The sequence below is a fragment of the Poromitra crassiceps genome (assembly GCF_964638095.1).
Source record: "Poromitra crassiceps genome assembly, chromosome: 11".
NCBI classification, from domain to species: Eukaryota; Metazoa; Chordata; class Actinopteri; order Beryciformes; family Melamphaidae; genus Poromitra; species Poromitra crassiceps.
The window spans coordinates 2,377,403-2,401,697 of record NC_139643.1 but is presented as its reverse complement, the minus strand read 5'-3'; the positions used below and the strand labels follow the sequence as shown (position 1 = coordinate 2,401,697).

Genomic DNA, 24,295 nt, shown 5'->3' with positions numbered 1-24,295 from the left:
ACATGAGAAGTTATACAGGAGAGAAACCATTCAATTGAGTTTCTGGCAAAACTGTTTACTTGACAGGAAAAACTGAAGATGCATAAAAAATAGACTAAGAAAAGTCTTGTTGTTTGAGTTTGAAGAAAAACTGAAGATGCATAATGAGAATTTATACTGCTGAGAAACCTTTTAGTTCAAAGTAAATCTAAGTGACGGTGTAACTCATTCTATTTCAAGATAAGCCTTATCTCCAATCTCATGTTTTTTCTAGTTGTTATTGTAATAACAATTTCCCACAACAGCATGTTTTGTATTTGTGCATTTCAAATAAAATACTACTTTTCCAGTCATATATTGTCATTATTCAAGTTTAAAAAAATATTGTTAAAATCGTATCGTATCGTATCGTTATCGTGAACCCAGTATCGTGATACGTATCGTATCGTGAACTGAGTGTATCGTGACACCCCTAGTTAGTAGTTATGTAAGCATTAGCAGTTGAATACAGCATGGTTTCAGCGTCAGAAAAATTATTCTGAGATAAACGGCTTTTTGTGAAATTCGATAGAACAGTCACTTTAACCATTCATTTTTGGCATCAGTAAGACGTCAGACATCTAAACAATAGTTTTGAACAGTAATTTCCTCCATAACAGCAGGAAACCCCCCTCTGCTTCCAACTCCTCCCTCCGTGGGCGTTCTCCTCCGCCCTCCTTGGCTTTTTCAGCAGGCAAGCCGCCGAGCGCTTCATGATGTGCACGTACCGTCACCAGGCTCACTGCTTTGCTGCTGCTGTGCCTGTCTGCGCGGCCGCTCTTTGAGGAAGTCTGGATGGACTCGCTCATTTCTTGGAGTTTTGGTTGAGAGCTTTGATGAAGCTTTTGCGATTCTGGTCATATTTATGCTGCGTGTTTCAAAGTGTGTTCCACCCGTAATCTATTATGCAAATTTGCAATCCCGCACCGCCAGCAATCAGCGCGAAAGTGAAAGCGTTTTCGCCATCCATTTTACTGTATGAGAACGGCTTCCTCGCGCTTTTCCCTCCAGTTTTGGCTCGCCTCTTTCTACTGTGGAGAGACATGTCGCCACTCAGTGGGTCGGTAAAATAGATTATACACATTCAATACCTCCAATTCTGGTATAGGAGACGTAAAAGGGTTAGATCAACGTCCCACCGTCAAAAAAAAAAACAATTTTTTTGACGTAAAAACACGTCATTGGCAGTGAACCGTTGGATTTTGTTTGACGTAAAAACACGTCATTGGCAGTGAACGTGTTAAAAGTCGCCCACCCAAATTGTCCGGGCCAGGACTTTTTTTGGGTTTGCACGCTTTGAAGCACTTGACAACATCATGTTCATCAAAGAAGGGGCTTACAGGGGGAGCTAGGCGGAGGCTGTCTCTGATCACCTGGTGTTTCTCACTAAAATCATGAACATCGAATCTACCATAAAAATCATTGAAACTCTGAGCCAGCTGGACATCGGAGTTGTACCCATTTAACTGGATGTTTCTCCTGCCGCCCTCCTTGAGCCCAGTGATTGTTTTCATGCTGTCCCACACTGATCCTAAGTTATTCATACGGAGTTGAGACTCAATTTTCTCTTTATATTTATTTTTACCGGACCAGATTGCACGTTTGATCTATTTCTGCAGGTCACGCATAACTAAGAGGTTACCCTCTCTAAAAGCTTTCTTTTTCCTGCTAAGGAGCAATTTGAGGGACTTAGACATCCAGGGCTTATTGTTAGGGAACATTTTAACAGTTTTCACTGGGATGACAATATTTTCAGACTATGATGACCAGCTACTGACAACATCGGTCAATTAATCAATATTCGAGGAGGATTCTATAAACATGTCCCAATCTGTAGCATCTAGACAACCTTGGAGAGCCAAGCAGGCATCATCATTCCAGTCTTTAACCAAGATCGACTGCACTTTCCCACGTTTTAATGCAGTCTGATATACAGGAATGAGGTGAATGCAGTTATGATCAGACATACCCAAAGGTGGGAGGGGGATCGATTTGTAAGCCCCTTTGATAGATCCGTAGCATAAGTCCAGAGTTTTGTTGTGCCTGGTTGGACATGTGATATACTGGTGGAAATCACTCAAAGTTCTCTTCAGCGTGCAGTGGTTCATGTCACCAAGCACAAAATTGGGAGCGTCAGGAGATATTGATTGCAGCCTCTGTACTACTTGGTGGATGAGCTCACAGGCATTCTTCTCGTTTGCCTTCGGGTGGATGTAAACAACAGTCAAGAATAATTGGGGAAACTCCTGAGGCAGGTATGGGGGGCGTAGTGAGACTGAGAGCAATTCAACGTCAGCAGTACAGAGTTTCTCACGGACAATGACTGATTTACACCACCGTTCGTTAATGTACAAACAAACCCCGCCACCCGCAGACTTGCCTGTTTTTATGGCATCTCTATCCAGCCGGATAGGCACCCCAAAACCATCCAACTCCAGGTCCTTGTCCAGGTCCCTGTCAGACAGCCAAGTCTCAGTGAGAGCTAAAATACAGGCATCCTTGAAGTCGTGATTGTAACGGGCCTGAGCTTGAAGCTCATCAGATTTATTACGCAGGGACTGAACATTAGCAAGAATTATTGACGGTAGCGGTATGCGGGAAAGGGATTGCCTTTTCCTCAAACGAACACCGCCTCTCCTCCCTCGTTTCCTGATCTTACGTTGTTGTCCTCCAGGAGGGTTCTGGTAGTCAGGTCTCAGTAGATCAGCTGGATTGGGAAGAATAAGGTCCGCTGGAGGGTCTTGTGTGTTCCAGCGAAGTAAGGCCTCTCTGCTGTATTGAATACGGCTGGGGCGGGTGGGAGACTGTAGCGTGTGTCCCAAGCTCCAAGCTAGATGAAATATCATCACCATCAGAAACAGGGCAAAGGAATCCATGATTAAATTCTTTAATCCGGGCCGAAAGGTTGTCAAGCTCTGAAACAGAGAGTTCTTGCTTCTCCTGATGGTGAGACACTCTGAAGACGGCCCCGGCTCCCCGTTAGCCTAGCTGCAGTTAGCCTAGCCACGGTTAGCTTAGCTTCGCTAAGGCCAGTAGGCCACTTCACAGAGCAAGCTTGAAATTCAAGCAAGAGAGTTCAGGCTCTGGATATGTCAGAGGGTTCCTGCTCTATAAAACAGTTCACTTCGCAGAGTAGGCTTGAGTTGAAGCTAAGGAGTACAGGCTCTGGAAATGTCAGAGGGTTCCTGCTTTATGGAGACTTTCTCCCGCTGTCTTTGCTTTGCCTCGCGCTCTTTGTCGGTAGTGAATAAAAGGTTAAAAATACTTGCTGCACTCTCGGCATTCAGCCAGCACAAAGTCGGTTGACGAGACACTTAGGAACTTAAACGGTGAACATATAAGAACACTTTAAAACACAAAGGACGATAAAAACGCTACAAACAAACAGACGTCTACTCGCTGCGTGGTCGCTGCGTGCGCATGCGCCCTGAGTACTCGCGCAGCGCATGTGAGTTTTGACTAACAACAAAGTGATATCCATTCTCCTGGTCGATTGTCACATTTGCCCATGTACACTGTAACACCCGCCCAACATGCTGTGATGCTATGAGCTGGCTGCTCAGGCCAGGATCAAGGACTGTGGTCATGCCAGCACTGCTCTCTCTCTCTCTCTCTCTCTCTCTCTCTCTCTCTCACACACACACACACACACACACACACACACACTGTAGGTAATTTAGAGGCACCAGTATTTCATAAACAGTTTAAAAGTTCTGTGTATGGATTTAATTGTAACGTTATATGTTATAGCCTACTTCGGAACATGGGCGGAGGGCAGATATGCGGTCGCTATGACGACCAGCTGTGGGCGGGGGCAGATGAACGGCGGTCGAAGCAGAACGTCCATCGAGTTGAAACAAGTAGAGCCGAGTGGTGACGGGCTGTGCAGGGCTGTAAAATGTGGTGGAATTGAGCCATTAGAGCATAAGTTGCTATGGTGATCTATCTCGGTAAGAAGTTAACTAGCGTCGTGGTATGGCAAACCTAGGGTTAAACCTAAAGTTACCTCGCTAAGCCACTAATCTTGCTTCGTGGTATAGACCTCAGGACACCAACAGATAATGTTGAATACTCACTGTCAGCGTGGCTTCTCCTGATCCTGTGGCATTCACCGTCACGTTCTGGTTTATATCATTCATCTGTGGTAGTCACACACACACACACACACGCATGCATGAACGCACACACACACACACGCGTACGCACGCACGCACGCACACATACACACAACATTATTAAAGAGATAATTCCTATCCATCTCAGTGTGTGTGTGTGTGTGTGTGTGTGTGTGATCTCACCTTAGACGTTCTAGTGCCATAGTAGTTCTGCCAGTTGAACTTGAAGCGGTCAGGTTTTGACCTGCCTGGCAGTAGGACGTCCACATTCAGATCATATTCTGCTTCCTTAGCGTTAGTCCAATACTCAGCCACAGCCTGATACACTATGATGGTAGCCTGGAGAGAGACACCAAACCACATCCTGATACACTATGATGGTAGCCTGGAGAGAGACCAAACCACATCCTGATACACTATGATGGTAGCCTGGAGAGAGACCAAACCACAGCCTGATAACTATGATGGTAGCCTGGAGAGAGAGACCAAACCACATCCTGATACACTATGATGGTAGCCTGGAGAGAGAGACCAAACCACATCCTGATACACTATGATGGTAGCCTGGAGATAGAGACCAAACCACATCCTGATACACTATGATGGTAGCCTGGAGAGAGAGCAAACCACATCCTGATACACTATGATGGTAGCCTGGAGAGAGAGCAAACCACATCCTGATACACTATGATGGTAGCCTGGAGAGAGACACCAAACCACATCCTGATACACTATGATGGTAGCCTGGAGAGAGACCAAACCACAGCCTGATAACTATGATGGTAGCCTGGAGAGAGAGACCAAACCACATCCTGATACACTATGATGGTAGCCTGGAGAGAGAGACCAAACCACATCCTGATACACTATGATGGTAGCCTGGAGAGAGACCAAACCACAGCCTGATAACTATGATGGTAGCCTGGAGAGAGAGACCAAACCACATCCTGATACACTATGATGGTAGCCTGGAGAGAGAGACCAAACCACATCCTGATACACTATGATGGTAGCCTGGAGAGAGACACCAAACCACATCCTGATACACTATGATGGTAGCCTGGAGAGAGACACCAAACCACATCCTGATACACTATGATGGTAGCCTGGAGAGAGACCAAACCACAGCCTGATAACTATGATGGTAGCCTGGAGAGAGAGACCAAACCACATCCTGATACACTATGATGGTAGCCTGGAGAGAGAGACCAAACCACAGCCTGATACACTATGATGGTAGCCTGGAGAGAGAGACCAAACCACATCCTGATACACTATGATGGTAGCCTGGAGAGAGACACCAAACCACATCCTGATACACTATGATGGTAGCCTGGAGAGAGAGACCAAACCACAGCCTGATAACTATGATGGTAGGCTGGAGAGATAGAGAATTATGGAGAAAAAAATAATCAGAGACTTGGAAAATAGCCCAGTCGTCTAAGCCCATAGTCTCAAAACAAAGACACGTAAATGTATTGACCGAGAGGGAGTGAGAGAGACAGAGAGAGGGAGAGAGAGGGAGGGGGGGAGATGAGAGGGAGAGAGAGGGAGGGGGAGAGAGGAGAGGGAGAGAGAGGGAGGGGGAGAAAGGAGAGGGAGAGAGAGGGAGGGGGAGAGAGGAGAGGGAGGGGAGAGAGGAGAGGGAGAGAGAGGGAGGGGGAGAGAGGAGAGGGAGGGGAGAGAGGAGAGGGAGAGAGGGGGAGGGGGAGAGAGGAGAGAGAGGGAGGGGGAGAGAGGAGAGGAAGAGAGAGGGAAGGGAGAGAGAGTGAGGGGGAGAGAGGAGAGGGAGAGAGAGTGAGGGGGAGAGAGGAGAGGGAGAGAGAGGAGAGGGAGAGAGAGTGAGGGAGACCGAGAGAGGGAGAGAGAGCGAGGGGGAGAGAGGAGAGGGAGAGAGAGTGAGGGAAAGAGAGAGCTCCGTGTTACCTGAGTAGATCCGTAGCCTCCGCCCACCTTCTTCTGTTTGTTCAACCATTTGACAATAGGGCTGGCCTCATCAAATGCCTGTTTGTATGAAAAGGAACATTTACATTGACATTTTGTGTTCAGGAGGCTTTTGCATTAGAGAAATGGCCTCTTGCCAGAACCTTCAATGATAACTTTAGTCTTCTATGTTTTACATGGCACGATAACACATATGAAGGTGTTACATGGCATGATAACACATAGGAAGCTGTTACATGACATGATAACACATAGGAAGATGTTACATGGCATGATAACACATATGAAGGTGTTACATGACATGATAACACATATGAAGGTGTTACATGACATGATAACACATATGAAGGTGTTACATGGCATGATAACACATATGAAGGTGTTACATGGCATGATAACACATATGAAGGTGTTACATGGCATGATAACACATATGAAGGTGTTACATGACATGATAACACATAGGAAGATGTTACATGGCATGATAACACATATGAAGGTGTTACATGACATGATAACACATATGAAGGTGTTACATGGCATGATAACACATATGAAGGTGTTACATGACATGATAACACATAGGAAGATGTTACATGACATGATAACACATAGGAAGGTGTTACATGGCATGATAACACATAGGAATATGTTACATGGCATGATAACACATAGGAAGATGTTACATGGCATGATGACACATATGAAGGTGTTACATGACATGATAACACATATGAAGGTGTTACATGGCATGATAACACATATGAAGGTGTTACATGGCATGATAACACATAGGAAGGTGTTACATGGCATGATAACACATATGAAGGTGTTACATGACATGATAACACATATGAAGGTGTTACATGGCATGATAACACATATGAAGGTGTTACATGACATGATAACACATAGGAAGATGTTACATGACATGATAACACATAGGAAGGTGTTACATGGCATGGTAACACATAGGAATATGTTACATGGCATGATAACACATATGAAGGTGTTACATGACATGATAACACATAGGAAGGTGTTACATGGCATGATAACACATAGGAATATGTTACATGGCATGATAACACATATGAAGGTGTTACATGACATGATAACACATAGGAATATGTTATATGGCATGATAACACATAGGAAGGTGTTACATGACATGATAACACATAGGAATATGTTACATGGCATGATAACACATATATGAAGGTGTTACATGGCATGATAACACATAGGAAGGTGTTACATGACATGATAACACATATGAAGGTGTAACATGGCATGATAACACATAGGAAGGTGTTACATGACATGATAACACATATGAAGGTGTTACATGGCATGATAACACATAGGAAGGTGTTACATGACATGATAACACATAGGAAGGTGTTACATGGCATGATAACACATAGGAAGGTGTTACATGACATGATAACACATAGGAAGGTGTTACATGGCATGATAACACATATGAAGGTGTTACATGGCATGATAACACATAGGAAGGTGTTACATGGTATGATAACACCAGTGTTGGGAACGTTACTTTAAAAAAGTAATTAGTTATAGTTACTCACTACTTGTTCCAAAAAGTAACTGAGTTAGTAATTGAATTACTCTATAATAAAAGTAACTAGTTACCAGGGAAAGTAACTATTTGTGTTATCTCCACCTTGAAAATGCCAAATTTTCATGGATTGCTGCAAACCTGAGGGTACCCTCACGGGCCCCTCGGGCCGACCAAAACGGGCCGAGGCCGGGCTTGTTTTTTATTTATTTTTAATTAATAGGTCCGGGGTCGGCCGTTTCAATAATTCAATTAAATAATGTTGTATTAGCGTACTCGCTTGATTTTACACAGCGGAGCAGTCAGACAAAGAGGAGAGGTGCACAGACACTCCCATAGCCACACACAGACCCTGTCCGTCCATGTACAGCGAGCGGACAGCTCCCGAACACAGAGAGAGAGAGAGAGAGAGAGAGAGAGACAGACAGAGAGAGGCTGCGCAGGACGGCCGCGCGACGCAGAGAGGGAGAGAGATGTGTCATTATATCGTAATATTGGCTTCGGGCCTCGCAACGGGCTGGATCGGGCACGGGTCTGCATGTCACGGGCCGGGGAGGGCTCGGGCCGAAATTTCAGCCCCGCGCAGCTCTCTACTCCGGACTCGCCATTTCTGCTGCTTCCTCGAATCTGTTTGGTGTGTCTGTGTGTGTGTGTGTGTGTGTGTGTGTGTGTGTGTGTGTGTGTCGCCCGTGTCCTGACTCCTGGCTCGTGTGTAACACTGGCTCCGATTGGCTACCATGAAACACATGACTCTGCCTTAGCCAATCATAATCGTTTATCTCGTTATAACCCACCCGGTCTCCTCACTTGACAACACTAGTGTAGGCTACGGGTAGTTTACTCAATCATTTCATAGTAACGCACCGCATTTAGCGTTCAGTAACCATAACGGCGTTGTAACGACGGAAACAGTAATTAGTTAGATTACCCCGTTACTGAAAAAATAACGGCGTTACCTAACGCCGTTCTTTTAAACGGCGTTATTCCAAACACTGGATAACACATAGGAAGATGTTACATGGCATGATAACACATAGGAAGGTGTTACATGACATGATAACACATAGGAAGGTGTTACATGGCATGATAACACATAGGAAGGTGTTACATGACATGATAACACATAGGAAGGTGTTACATGGCATGATAACACATAGGAAGGTGTTACATGACATGATAACACATAGGAAGGTGTTACATGGTATGATAACACATAGGAAGATGTTACATGGCATGATAACACATAGGAAGGTGTTACATGGCATGATAACACATAGGAAGGTGTTACATGGCATGATAACACATATGAAGGAGTTACATGGCATGATAACACATAGGAAGATGTTACATGGCATGATAACACATATGAAGGAGTTACATGGCATGATAACACATATGAAGGAGTTACATGGCATGATAACACATATGAAGGTGTTACATGGCATGATAACACATATGAAGGTGTTACATGGCATGATAACACATATGAAGATGTTACATGACATGATAACACATATGAAGGTGTTACATGGCATGATAACACATATGAAGATGTTACATGGCATGATAACACATAGCAAGGTTTTACATGTAATGATAACACATAGGAGTGTTACATGGCATGATAACACATATGAAGGTGTTACATGACATGATAACACATATGAAGGTGTTACATGGCATGATAACACATATGAAGATGTTACATGACATGATAACACATATGAAGGTGTTACATGGCATGATAACACATATGAAGATGTTACATGGCATGATAACACATAGCAAGGTTTTACATGTAATGATAACACATAGGAGTGTTACATGGCATGATAACACATAGGAAGATGTTACATGACATGATAACACATAAGAAGGTGTTACATGTAATGATAACACATAGCAAGGTTTTACATGTAATGATAACACATAGGAAGGTGTTACATGGCATGATAACACATATGAAGATGTTACATGGCATGATAACACATAGCAAGGTTTTACATGTAATGATAACACATAGGAAGGTGTTACATGGCATGATAACACATAGGAAGGTGTTACATGGCATGATAACACATATGAAGATGTTACATGGCATGATAACACATAGCAAGGTTTTACATGTAATGATAACACATAGGAGTGTTACATGGCATGATAACACATAGGAAGATGTTACATGGCATGATAACACATAAGAAGGTGTTACATGACATGATAACACATAAGGTGTTACATGTAATGATAACACATAGGAAGATGTTACATGACATGATAACCCATAAGAAGGTGTTACATGTAATGATAACACATAGGAAGATGTTACATGACATGATAACCCATAAGAAGGTGTTACATGTAATGATAACACATATGAAGGTGTTACATGTAATGATAACACATAGGAAGGTGTTACATGGCATGATAACCCATAGGAAGGTGTTACATGGCATGATAACCCATAGGAAGGTGTTACATGACATGATAACACATATGAAGGTGTTACATGACATGATAACACATAGGAAGGTGTTACATGACATGATAACACATAGGAAGGTGTTACATGGCATGATAACACATAGGAAGGTGTTACATGTAAGGGTTAATGCACGACGAGGTGTCCATTATCACTTTTTAAGGGACGACGTGGAGGCGTGAACCGTCCGAGGCGAAGCCGAGGATGGTTGCCTCCGCGAAGTCCGCTTATACCATGGTCACTTGCCAAAGAAACAAAACAAGACCATTCATTTATATTTTCATGCATTTTGCAATCAAAATCTAGTTTTCATAACCTTGAATATGAGTTGAGAACCGGCGAGATAAAATAGTCCCCTCGGCTGCTCAAGATTAGGCTATCATTGGATAAAATGGCTGCTTAGTTTCTACACCTGGCACAATTCTAGAATCAAGCTAACTAATAATTTGGCCAATTGTAGCCTATGTAACAACATACAAAATAAAACGGCAATGTCTGAATGCAACGGCATGTAACTGGGTTGTTTAATCTCGCATTCCAGGGAATTGCGTTAACGTTTGCGGGTCTTATAAGACGTAAATGGCGCGAGGCAGGAGTAGAGTGAAAACTATCTGCTTTCAGTATGTTGGAGTCCAGGTATGTTTTGTACAAGGACGTCTCTCAGTGTGTTGCTGTTAACTGCCCATTGCGTTGTTTTCTTTTTGTTGATCTCGTCTTTTTCCTCTTTGACTTGATTTGTGCATAGCGGGTGGACCCCTTGATTTGTATCAGTGATAAGAGGCAGCGCGCGCTCTCCCAGAGCGCCTGGCTGCTGGTTGCTGCAAGTTGTAAACAGGGGGTTTGACAGTTGACAGCTGAGAGCCCGGTTTCTGTCAGCTGACCAGAACAGAGCCGGCTTCTCTCAGGAGAGGGAATCTCCGAAACGAAAATGAGTTATTTCTCTCTCTCTCTCTCTCTCTCTCTCTCTCTCTCTCGCTCTCTCTCTCTCTCTCTCTCTCTCTCTCTGTGTCAAAGGCCGGGCTCGCCCCCGCTCGTGCACGAGCGAGGGAAATCTCCTCTTTCTCGCCGAGAAGAGCCTGGTGACGCGAGGTTAAAAAATCTTCTAAACGAAAATCTTTGATAAACTGAGCACACAGGGGTGATTTAAATACTTACTTTGACCGACTCAATTTTTTTCTCAAGTTCCAAAATTGTCATAACACAATTTGAGTCCATCTGAGCTACCTTGCTGTGCTGTCCTTGTCTATCTGCTAAATCTTCCTGCTACAATTACTGGTGAGTGTTTTAGTTTGGTGCTTTTACTTTGAGTGAGTGTTTTAGTTTGGTGCTTTTACTTTGAATAGCTTGTGGTTTTAAAAATAGCAGTGGTAGTCTAGCCAGACTCCCATCTGGTTATATTGTCGGCCATTCAATCACAGCTGAGTGTGATCAGGTGAGCCATCTTCTGTGAAACGATCGGCTGATTGCCGAGGGCGTGGTTTAGAAACTTCCTGGCTTTAAAAAGCATCCAGCTGGCTTGTCTCAGTTAGAACACACTTTGAGTCCATCTGAGCTACCTTGCTGTGCTGTCCTTGTCTATCTGCTAAATCTTCCTGCTACAATTACTGGTGAGTGTTTTAGTTTGGTGCTTTTACTTTGAGTGAGTGTTTTAGTTTGGTGCTTTTACTTTGAATAGCTTGTGGTTTTAAAAATAGCAGTGGTAGTCTAGCCAGACTCCCATCTGGTTATATTGTCGGCCATTCAATCACAGCTGAGTGTGATCAGGTGAGCCATCTTCTGTGAAACGATCGGCTGATTGCCGAGGGCGTGGTTTAGAAACTTCCTGGCTTTAAAAAGCATCCAGCTGGCTTGTCTCAGTTAGAACACACTTTGAGTCCATCTGAGCTACCTTGCTGTGCTGTCCTTGTCTATCTGCTAAATCTTCCTGCTACAATTACTGGTGAGTGTTTTAGTTTGGTGCTTTTACTTTGAGTGAGTGTTTTAGTTTGGTGCTTTTACTTTGAATAGCTTGTGGTTTTAAAAATAGCAGTGGTAGTCTAGCCAGACTCCCATCTGGTTATATTGTCGGCCATTCAATCACAGCTGAGTGTGATCAGGTGAGCCATCTTCTGTGAAACGATCGGCTGATTGCCGAGGGCGTGGTTTAGAAACTTCCTGGCTTTAAAAAGCATCCAGCTGGCTTGTCTCAGTTAGAACACACTTTGAGTCCATCTGAGCTACCTTGCTGTGCTGTCCTTGTCTATCTGCTAAATCTTCCTGCTACAATTACTGGTGAGTGTTTTAGTTTGGTGCTTTTACTTTGAGTGAGTGTTTTAGTTTGGTGCTTTTACTTTGAATAGCTTGTGGTTTTAAAAATAGCAGTGGTAGTCTAGCCAGACTCCCATCTGGTTATATTGTCGGCCATTCAATCACAGCTGAGTGTGATCAGGTGAGCCATCTTCTGTGAAACGATCGGCTGATTGCCGAGGGCGTGGTTTAGAACCCTGTAGATGTAGTATATCTTACCATAGTCAGTCTACAGCGGCACTAACCCTCGCGGCACAAAGACGGAGGCACAAAGACGGAGGGAGTCTTTCTGCGGGAGTCCGTCGCAGGGCGGCCAGAGCACAGGCTTTTTCTACTTATGTTATTCTCACTTCTTATTCTCACTACTCCTCTTCCTAACTATGTGTTTTCTCCCCATCCCTGTTGTAGCTTCAGCCCACAGACGCCGTAGACACGGCAGCTTCAGGTGTAGTAACCCTGGTAATCTTTCCTACCCTAAACGCACTACTACTTCTTTTACCATTGCCGGAGGTCTCTGGAACTGTCAGTCGGCGGTTAAAAAAACTGAGACCATCTCGGCTCATGCTCTATCTCAAACCCTCCACTTCCTAGCTCTCACAGAGACCTGGATCATCCCAGAAAACACTGCTACTCCTGCAGCCCTCTCTGCTGCGTACTCATTTTCACACACACCCAGGCCCTCTGGCCGTGGTGGAGGCACTGGTCTCCTCATCTCTCCCAAATGGACCTACACTGTCACCTCTCTCTCTCATCTGTCTATCTCATCTTTTGAGTCCCATGCAGTTGCCGTATCCCTACCCATCAAACTCAACATTGTGGTAATCTACCGCCCGCCTGGTCCACTAGGCGACTTTCTGGACGAGCTGGACACCCTTCTCTCTTTCTTTCCTGAAGATGGTACTCCACTCATCCTGCTGGGTGATTTCAACATTCAGCCAGTAACCTTAAATTCTCTCCCTTTCCTTAACTTCTTCTCATCCTTTGACCTCTACCTCTCTCAATCTCCTCCTACTCACAAAGCAGGAAATGTGCTTGACCTGGTCTTCACCAGATCCTGCTCCACCTTTAACCTCACTGTGACCCCTCTTCCTGTATCTGACCACCACTTTATCACCTTCTCTCTTCCCATCCCCATCCCCTCCTCCCTCCCATCACCCCCTCACTCTATCACCACCCGACGCAACCTAAAAACTCTCTCACCTGACTCCCTCTCTTCTACCGTCCTCTCCTTGCTTCCCTCAGCCGAGCAGTTTGCTCTCCTGTCCGCTGACGAGGCTTCCACCGCTCTTCTCTCCTCTGCTCTTGATTCTCTCTGCCCTCTCACCACTAAACCTGCCCGATCCTCTCCCTCTGCTCCCTGGCTAACCGAAACTCTGCGAACTCATCGAACAGAGCTTCGGGCAGCTGAGAGAAAATGGAGAAAATCACACCACCCTGAAGACCTCTCTTCCTACCATCTTATCCACTCCAACTTCACCTCTGCTGTCTCCAAAGCAAAAACCTCCTTCTTCATCTCTGAAATCCAGTCCTCTGCATCCAACCCCAGTAAACTGTTCTCCACCTTCTCTACGCTCCTCAACCCTCCCCCCCCCCTCCCTCCTCCCTCTCTGCTGATGATTTTGTAACCTTTTTTACTAAAAAGGTGGATGACATCAGCTCCTCCTTCCATCCTCCAAGCACCCTCACTAACACTCCCGACTCCAATCCTGCTCCTCGGCCCACTGTCCCTGGATTTCCTTCCTTCTCCCCCCTCTCTCCCGATGAGGTGCTTAAACTCATCAGCTCGAACCGAGCCACTTACTGCCCCCTCGATCCCATCCCTTCCTCTCTCCTCCAAACCATCTCACCTGACATATCTCCCTTCCTCACTACCTTCATAAACTCCTCTCTGTCCTCTGGTCTTGTTCCACCTGATCTAAAGGCTGCAAGAGTCAAGCCTCTGCTTAAGAAACCCTCCCTTGACCCTACTGCTATTCAGAACTACGGACCTGTCTCTCTTCTCTCATTCCTTTCCAAAACCCTTGAACGAGCAGCGTCCGAACAACTTTCTCTCTATCTCTCCCAGAATGACCTCTTGGACCCTCTGCAGTCCGGTTTCAAGGCTTCGCACTCCACTGAGACAGCTCTTCTTGCTGTCACAGAGGCCCTTCACACTGCTAAGGCCTCATCCCTCTCCTCTGTCCTTGTCCTCCTTGACCTGTCTGCTGCCTTCGATACAGTCAATCACCAAATCCTTCTTTCCACTCTGTCTGACCTTGGCATTTCAGGTTCTGCACTATCCTGGTTTGCTTCCTATCTCTCGAACCGCTCATACCAGGTCTTATGGAGAGGGTCTGTCTCCAGATCCTGCCCTCTTACCACTGGTGTCCCCCAGGGCTCAGTCCTGGGCCCCTTACTTTTTCTTCTCTATATCAGATCTCTTGCCTATGTGATCTCTTCTCATGGCTTCTCTTATCACTGCTATGCTGATGACACCCAACTTTTCCTTTCCTTCCCCCCCTCCGACACTCAAATCGAGGCTCGCATCTCTGCATGTCTCAAGGACATTGGCGACTGGATGTCTGCCCACCACCTCAAGCTCAACCTTGGTAAGACAGAGCTACTCTTCCTCCCAGGGAAAGACTGTCCTCTCACAGATCTCTCCATCTCCATCGACAACACCACTGTACTGCCCTCCCAAACAGCTAAGAACCTTGGGGTGATCCTCGACAACCAGCTGTCTTGCTCTGCCAACATAGCTGCGACAGCACGCTCCTGTAGGTTCTCCCTCTACAACATCCGCAAAATCCGTCCCTTCCTCACAAGAGAAGCGACTCAACTCCTGGTCCAGTCACTTATCGTCCCTCGCCTGGACTACTGCAACGTGCTCCTGGCTGGCCTACCTGCCACCGACATCCGACCGCTTCAGCTCATTCAGAACGCTGCAGCCCGTCTGGTATTCAACCAACCCAAATTCTCTCATGTCACTCCCCTCTTCCGGGACCTCCACTGGCTTCCCATCTCAGCTCGCATCAAATTCAAGACACTGGTACTGGCCTACAGGGCAGTACACCAGTCAGCTCCCCTGTACCTGCAATCTATGGTCAGGTTCCAAACCTCTCACCGCTCCCTTCGCTCCTCTACCAGTGCAGGGCGCCTCGCTCCTCCTTCGCTACGGGCGCTCAAAAGTCGCTCATCCCGATCTCGACTCTTCTCCTCCCTGGCACCCCAATGGTGGAACGAGCTGCCACCTTCGGTCAGGACTGCTGAATCACTGCCGATCTTTCGGAAAAGACTAAAGACTCACCTTTTCAGGCTCCACCTGGGCCCTTCTTGATCTAACTTCTTTCTCTCTCTTCTTTCTCTCTCTTTATTAACACGTTGAGTGCCATAGCCGAGATATCTCGTCTTACATAATCCAACGCTTGAGTGCCAGAGCCGAGATATCTCGTCTTACATAAACATTTTTTTTTTTGACGGTGGGACATCAATCAACAACTTTTACGTCTTCTATATCACTATTGGAGCAAGAGAATGTGTATAATCTATTTTACCGACCACTAAGTGGCGACAGTTCTCTCCAGACAGAGACAGAGACAAAGCCACAGCCACGGGACCCGTGGACCAAAAGCAGCCGCCTCCCGCGGAAATGGCTTGGCGATTTTACAGTCAGAAACGAACGAGCCTCATTCTCATACTGTAGGCGGGGACGCTTCGCGCTGCTGCGGTGGGGGGTTCCAGAAATGGACTGGGTGAGCAGCATAAAGCCTAGAGTCGCACGGGGGTTCATCGGGGCTCTCAAACCCAAGAGACAGTGAGACCTATCCACACTCGCTGCCAGGGAGAGTCGCTGCTCAAACTCCCAGCAGCAGAGCACTGCGCAGCACAGACGGAGGGAGGAGTTTGGAGACACACACACACTCTCTCGAGAGAGAGAGAGAGAGAGGAGAGAGAGAGAGAGGAGAGAGAGAGAGAGAGAGAGAGAGAGCGCACAGAGTGGGAGACAAGGGCACCCATAATCACAGGCACGTGAGGTGGTTCTAAAAATCCATTTATCTCCAAACTCTCTGAAAATCTCTGAAACCATGCTGTACTCAACGGCTAATATATACATAACTACTAACTCTGCAAACTAACTCTTTTAGACAGAAAGCACACATTCTATTAGTTATTTTTAGATGATTGGTGTTCACGAATTCTTAACAGAAAATAATCCTCGGCTCTTGTAAAATGAGCCAGAATCCTCAAAAAAAAACCTGGCACAACTTACCTACAGGATTGAAAAAATGGCTGGCACTCAATGTGTTAAAAAAAAAAAAAAAAAAAAAAAAAAAAACTAAACTAAAACTCGTACCACTGTTCCTTCAGGATTTGTAGTTGTCATAGACTGTGCTCCATAGTTGATTGCTCTATTGCTGACAAAAAGTGTGTTACTGTAAGTCGCTTTGGATAAAAGCGTCTGCCAAATGACGTAATGTAATGTAATGTAATGTCATATTAACCCTTAACGGGGGTATAGAGCTCAAACTGCTCTCCTGATAACACTGATGAAACTATGGCGCATTGATATGAACGGTGAACAGACCATTTAGCTAGGTGTCCATTATCACTGTACAATATCACAAAATAATGGACACCTTGCAGCCAATCAGAATCGAGTATTCACCCAGACCATGGTATAAGGCATGATAACACATAGGAAGGTGTTACATGGCATGATAACACATATGAAGGTGTTACATGGCATGATAACACATAGGAAGGTGTTACATGGCATGATAACACATATGAAGGTGTTACATGACATGATAACACATAGGAAGGTGTTACATGGCATGATAACACATATGAAGGTGTTACATGACATGATAACACATAGGAAGGTGTTACATGGCATGATAACACATAGGAAGGTGTTACATGACATGATAACACATATGAAGGTGTTACATGACATGATAACACATATGAAGGTGTTACATGGCATGATAACACATATGAAGGTGTTACATGACATGATAACACATATGAAGGTGTTACATGGCATGATAACACATTGGAAGGTGTTACATGACATGATAACACATAGGAAGGTGTTACATGGCATGATAACACATAGGAAGGTGTTACATGACATGATAACACATTGGAAGGTGTTACATGACATGATAACACATATGAAGGTGTTACATGACATGATAACACATATGAAGGTGTTACATGACATGATAACACATAGGAAGATGTTACATGACATGATAACACATAGGAAGGTGTTACATGGCATGATAACACATATGAAGGTGTTACATGACATGATAACACATAGGAAGATGTTACATGACATGATAACACATAGGAAGGTGTTACATGACATGATAACACATTGGAAGGTGTTACATGACATGATAACACATATGAAGGTGTTACATGACATGATAACACATACAGTAGGAATGGGAGGTGCTCACCTTGACCTTGACCAGGGCCAGAAGAGCATAAGCTGTGGCCTCCATTGTGTAAACATGTCCTCTGGGCACGGGCCAGTGGGATAACTCTGCGGAACACACGCACACGCGCACACGCGCACACACACACACACACACACACACACCTGTATTGCTATACTGTACCGGCTTATCAGTAATCAATAATCACTGAAAACAGTAGGCTGTACCACGAATGTAGTATAAGAAGATCCAGGATCTGTCCCTTGATTGCCATCTAGCTGGATTTTAGTTAACTCGTACTACGAAGGTAGATCGCCACTCGTTAAGTGGAACCAGGTTTTTCTAATCAAGCTGAGAGCTCGTGCACATGAAAATGCCCGTGCACAGGAGCTTGTGCCCGCAAAAGAGGCGTGGTTTTTAACAACTGCCAATCACAATGCAATATGGACTGCTCCAACTGCTACAGCGCCAGACACGCCTATTTCCTCATTCATTCAAAGCCAAATCATGAAGCTTTACTACTGTATGTCAGAATCAAAATCTGCATTGGATATTATTAGTCTGTTCCCGAATGACTGTCTTAAGTTACCACTTTTATTCACATCAGTAATTTATTTGAAGAGCGGTTTCTGCCTCCACGTAGGCTATCTACAGCAGCTCAATTCACCCTCTCAATAAACTCAATATAACCTGCATGTCTATTTCCAAAATCCGTATAGCGTTTTTAGACTATTTAGGCTCAATGAATAATAATGATCTCATGATGTGGAGGGGGGTTGGGGGCATCACTGGTCGAGGGCTGCAGGTTAGAATAGCTTAGGTTAGGTGATAGATTAGCTACAGCCTAGCTATAGGCTGTAGACCTGTTATCTAAGGCTAAAATCAGACTAGAGCAGAATAGGCTGTAGATTACCTAGATCCCCTGTCTCCTAGTTAGTTCTGGTTAATGTCTAGAGTAGTCAGATTGTCTGATCCCCCCCCCCCCCCCCTCTTTCTCAGTGCAAATATACCGCAGGTGGGAAGATAGAACCCTTAATATATAAAAAATAGCCTATTTTGTGGTCACATATAGGCTATTGGCAGCAGAGTCGCATATCTCCATATTTCATACAATGTCTATGCTGGAAATAATATGTTCAATCACATCATACAGGCCAAAAGCAACACAGTTGCAGCTGCAAAATGCAGGAGTAGCCTAGATATGAATCATCTGTGTGCAGGCGATCCCATATTAAATTGCTTAGATAGTAGGCTATTCTGACATGTATGACTATGTCCAACCCAACGTCAGCCTCAGCTCCATTGCGCACACGGCACCGTGCGCTTTGGAGACATTTATGTAACCTTTTTATGCCGGTTTAGTGATATTTCTCCACTCACCATTCAGCTGCAATCGATCGGCGGGGTCAAACAACTATCTACTTGAGAGCACAAAAATTAATAGCTATATAAAAACATATTCCAAAGTGGTAAGTAGGGCTTAATTTAAATGTAGCCTGCAATAAGTGCAAGGCTCAGTCCTTGATTAATTCAACAGGAGCCATTTTTTTTTCTTTTCTTTTTCTTTTCTTTTGAATGCAATGTATTTTTCATATGGGGACCATATGAATGGCGACTCACTGTTTCCAGAGAGCTGATTGGTAAGCAGGTGGGTCTTTCATGGGTTTTGATCTTATTCTCTGAACTTAACCTGCTACAAAGCAGGTTAGCCGTAGAGCATAAGTTGCTATAGTGATCTATCTCGGTAAGAAGTTAACTAGCGTTGTGGTACGGCAAACCTAGGGTTAAACCTGAAGTTACCTCGCTAAGCCACTAACCTTGCTTCGTGGTACACCCTCACTCCATTCAATCGGCGTTATCAGCATCTTATCACTCCATTCATATCGGCCAGTAGGGCCCTACTTACCTGCTAGTAGGCACAGACAGATGTTATCAGTGATTCATTATCAGCCATATACATTTCACATCTAACCCTGACCTAACCCTAACCCTAAACCTAACCCTAAGTTGTTTTATTTGCCTAAATATAAAGTCTTTGATAACAGCCATTCCGACCTACTAGCAGATTTATCAGCGATAGGAATGGGGCTGATAACGCACCTACTGAGTGAAAGGTTGGAACAGTCGGATCGGGTACCGTGATGGGCTACACCCATAGATGAACAATACTTTTGCAGAAATGTATCTATGTGTTGCTAAATATGTATAGGAATATGGTTGTGTGGAGAAACCTTTAGATGCAAACTGGTAGAGCTTCTCCTGATCAAATTTGTTTTCATTGGCCAGGGCATAGGATGTAATAGCCACAGCATATGGGTTGGCGAGGCTGGGAAGACGCTTCTCCAGGTAGTCCACTGCTTTGTCTATGCTGCCTGGCAGACTCTGGAGACATGGAAAACACAGATTATGAGCCTGAGATGATGAAAGCTGAGATTCATTACTCATTGTTACTATTAGAGGAAGGGGAACAGCTGACAAAAGAAAGGGAGAGATATGGAAATGAAGGAAGAAAGGAGGAGAGGGGAAAAGACAAAACAATGTGTGTGTGTGTGTGTGTGTGTGTGTGTGTGTGTGTGTGTGTGTGTGTGTGTGTGTGTGTGTGTGTGTGTGTGTGTGTGTTACTCACATTAACAGTGGCAGCACACAGTGTGCGTGACTCCTGCATAGCAATGAGTGTAAAGGCAGTCATAGAGGCATCTGACTCTATGCCGCGCACATCCCCCTACACATGCACACGTACACACGCACACACACACACACACACACACACACACACACACACACACACACACACACACACGTCAGTACCATCGATATCATCAACAACAACAACATTCATCTGCTTATTCATGTAAGAAGACAGTCAACGACTTGGAAATGTTTTCATCTCGCTTTGTTTTTTGTTTGTTTGTTGTTGTTTAACAAGCACCAAGATGGAGAATCCGTATACATACAATCATCTCTCCATGGTAAACCCTTCCAACTTCTGTAAAAGCACCGTCAGTACGTTGCTGTGATTTGTCAATCAGAAACTTGATGGCGTCACAGATCACATTATTTTCCACTGCCACCAGCTTATTGGCCATGGCGAACACCTTGGCTACGTAGGCTGTCAACCTTGGCGAAGGGGAGGAGAGGAGAAGAGATGGTACAGTATAACAGTTTAACATTTAGTTTCATTCATTTGCACCTGAAATTCATCTAATGGCTCATTTCCATCACATTTTACAGCCCTGCACAGCCCGTCACCACTCGGCTCTACTTGTTTCAACCCGATGGACGTTCTGCTTCGACCGCCGTTCATCTGCCCCCGCCCACACCTGGTCGTCATAGCGACCGCATATCTGCCCTCCGCCCATGTTTTGAAGTAGGCTATAACATATAACATTACAATTAAATCCATACACAGAACTTTTAAACTGTTTATGAAATACTGGTGCCTCTAAATGACCTACAGTGTGTGTGTGTGTGTGTGTGTGTGTGTGTGTGTGTGTGTGTGTGTGTGTGTGTGTGTGTGTGTGTGTGTGTGTGTGAGAGAGAGAGAGAGAGAGAGAGAGCAGTGCTGGCATGACCACAGTCCTTGATCCTGGCCTGACCAGCCAGCTCATAGCATCACAGCATGTTGGACGGGTGTTACAGTGTACATGGGCAAATGTGACAATCGGCCAGGAGAATGGATATCACTTTGTTGTTAGTCAAAACTCACATGCGCTGCGCGAGGAACGGGCGCGAGGGACGGGGGTTGCGCTAGAGTGAAGCCTCTACCCCGGCGGCCTCTCACCAGGCAAGACCGCGGCTTCACCAAAGCGCCTGCGGCCTAGCGGAGCCGACGCAGCACTGAACTACACAAGCGCTTCCTGAGAGCAGCGGACTTTTGGACAATTGAAACCACCGCCACGATTTTATTTCACCAGAGGCGAAGGCAACAACACAAAAGACAGATGGAAAAGCATAACAGAAGAGAAGGTAAGTCCCCACTAAACTGGTATGCAGCGCTGCATTGACAGTCAGTAGGATAGACAGAGTAAACACGATTCTGCCTGACCAATCAGTCGTCTACAATGTTTTCACGTCACCGTATGAACCCGGGTTCGCAGAATAGAACCCCGACGAGGCAGGTACTAAAAGTAGCACGACTCAGCCCCAAATCAAACCGGGCTGGGCCGTTTTTTACCGGTGGAATGAGACCATTTATCGAGTCGAGCGGAGCGGGACCGCGCTACTACCTGCGGTGGAATTGGGCCATAATATCCTTGCATATAACTATAATCTAAAAAGTTAAAGATCTATGTGCATGCATTTGTCGATTAGTGCATAAGTTCATGCCATGCATGCGTTTGGATGCCTCACCAGCTGCTGCTGCCGAGTTTTTGATACACAGCAAATGAGCCATCAGTCTTACGGAAGGCAAGCTGGTTCTGGTAGCCTGGACACACACAACAACACACAAGCTGTTTACTGACAGCCAGCCATCTCTGCACTGCATCTTCTTCAGTGAGAGCCAGTTTCAGGACAAGGATGGAGCCTTGTACATGGGGCTCCTCAATTAAACTGAATTTAGCCTGGGACCTCACTCGGCTTTAGCCATGCCTGTGAAACTGTCCCTAAATGCATCTGTGTGTGCCTACCGGTCTTGATGTGTTGGAGGGCTTCAGCACGTTTCTCAAAGCCCACATTTTCCCACTGGTTGGTTGCGTCCAAATATGTGGCGCAAATGACAGGCAAGGTCATGTGGACCATGTTCTGCTCCCCACATCCCCTTGGCTGGTAGATAATACTATCCATAGAGCTCCCATCGATGGCATTCTCCACCAGCGCACTCAACTCCTGCCCGGTCACATAGATCTGTGTGCTGGTCGGGGTGTTTGGAACCATATCTTGCTTAGGAATTGCACTGTTGATAATTTCCACTTGGCTACCATCTGAAAGGCGAGAGTAGGCAAATTAAAGGATTAGGAAATTAAAATCTTTGATATTACTAAGTAAATTATAGCTTTTCTCATTGCAGCTTCTAAACTCACTGTGATTACTAGGGTCTAGGATTATGGTCCTTTGACATTTCACCAACTCTCCTTCCGGCTGGTAAAAAAAAAGAAAAAAAAAAAGAAGAAAAGCACTTGTTATTAAGTCTGCCGTTTTCATTTTCTGTTTCTTAATTGTATTCTTGTTTCAAACTCTATGTGAAAGGCTTGATGTGCACAACAATTCTTTAAATGCCAATAAGTCTCCCTAAAGCTTATGGCTAACTAGCCCTTCCCAGCTGAGCATCGCTATGATGCTCAGCCAATGCTCAGTCATTGGTTGTGACTGACTGAAACGTCAGCAGTTCATGCACTGCGGCAATAGAATTACAGTAAGATGATGTTTTCATATGAAATTCCATGATATAAATACACTATGTCTGTTTCTCTTACCACCACAAACAGCGTTCTCATGACTCCATCGTAGCGCGAGTTGTTAACAGCTGCTTTGACCTGAATGGGGAATTTCCCCTCCTTCATGGGAATAATGATGAAGGGCACGGACCGCGTGGTTTTGGGTCCAACCTCGACCACCTGGCGATACTTCCCACGCTTAGAGGCCGAACTGCACACATCCGCCGCCTCAATCAGATCCACACGCACCTTGAAATAGAGGTGGGACAGAGATGGAGAGGCAGAGAAAGAGGGACAGCAGCCCTACTCAAAGTCCCTCATGGATGACTGACCCAAATGACACTTGAAATTAAACTGCATTTGCCCATTTCAGGGAACTTGGTGTGGAATGGTGTCTCTCAAGCAGCTGTAAGGAGGAACTGGAATGTTTCACATGCCTCATCTATGGCCATGGTCGTGAGAAGAAAGCTTATGCAGTACTGCGTGTGAAGATGATCCTGCAAGATGGTCGGAGAGGATCAGTCCCATTCGGCTAAGTCAAGCATGGACCTTGGACATCTCCCACCACCGCAGTGCTGTCTCTCACCCATCTTGATTGCTGCAGCAATAGAGTGGCAGGCTATAAGCATGCAGCTACACCTATCTTTGAGCGGGGCAAGCCATATGAATAAAGAGGGAGTACTCGAGCCCATATGGACTGCTGGACCCATCATGCCCCCATCTCTGGTTGACATACTTGATAAGGAGGCCGAGAGCAAAGAGGAGGAAGAAAAAGAGGAGGAAGAAGAGAAAGATGAGACCATTGAGGCTGACTTGAATGATGATGAAGAGGACTATTAGAACTAAAGCATCCTCTACTAGAGCACTTCTGTTTTGGAAATAGCTCAGAAACAATAAAGTCATGCATTGTCTGAATGACCAAGGTCTCTAGTTCGGGGTTGCAAAGGTTCATTATGTTATGAATATCCTAGAGCAGGAGTTATCAAAGGGCCTCCCCAGGGGGGCTCCAAGCAGTTTCAGGGGAGGCTCAGTCAAATTATAAAGTGAAAAAATATTATATTAGT

General features: G+C 45.1%; 1 protein-coding gene across 1 annotated transcript in view; it reads right to left on the bottom strand.

The window, feature by feature from the left end:
* The window catches only part of LOC310785677 (complement C3-like), a gene marked incomplete at both ends in the record, with an annotated part of 97,631 nt that overhangs the window by 29,028 nt on the left and 44,308 nt on the right, over positions 1-24,295 (bottom strand). The window contains 11 exons of the mRNA XM_083646822.1: positions 4,095-4,157; positions 4,317-4,472; positions 6,060-6,137; positions 17,878-17,963; positions 20,088-20,238; positions 20,483-20,578; positions 20,811-20,973; positions 22,207-22,282; positions 22,485-22,778; positions 22,878-22,935; positions 23,271-23,480. Coding sequence (XP_083502948.1) covers positions 4,095-4,157; positions 4,317-4,472; positions 6,060-6,137; positions 17,878-17,963; positions 20,088-20,238; positions 20,483-20,578; positions 20,811-20,973; positions 22,207-22,282; positions 22,485-22,778; positions 22,878-22,935; positions 23,271-23,480 — 1,431 coding nt within the window. The remainder of the gene's footprint in view (positions 1-4,094; positions 4,158-4,316; positions 4,473-6,059; positions 6,138-17,877; positions 17,964-20,087; positions 20,239-20,482; positions 20,579-20,810; positions 20,974-22,206; positions 22,283-22,484; positions 22,779-22,877; positions 22,936-23,270; positions 23,481-24,295) is intronic.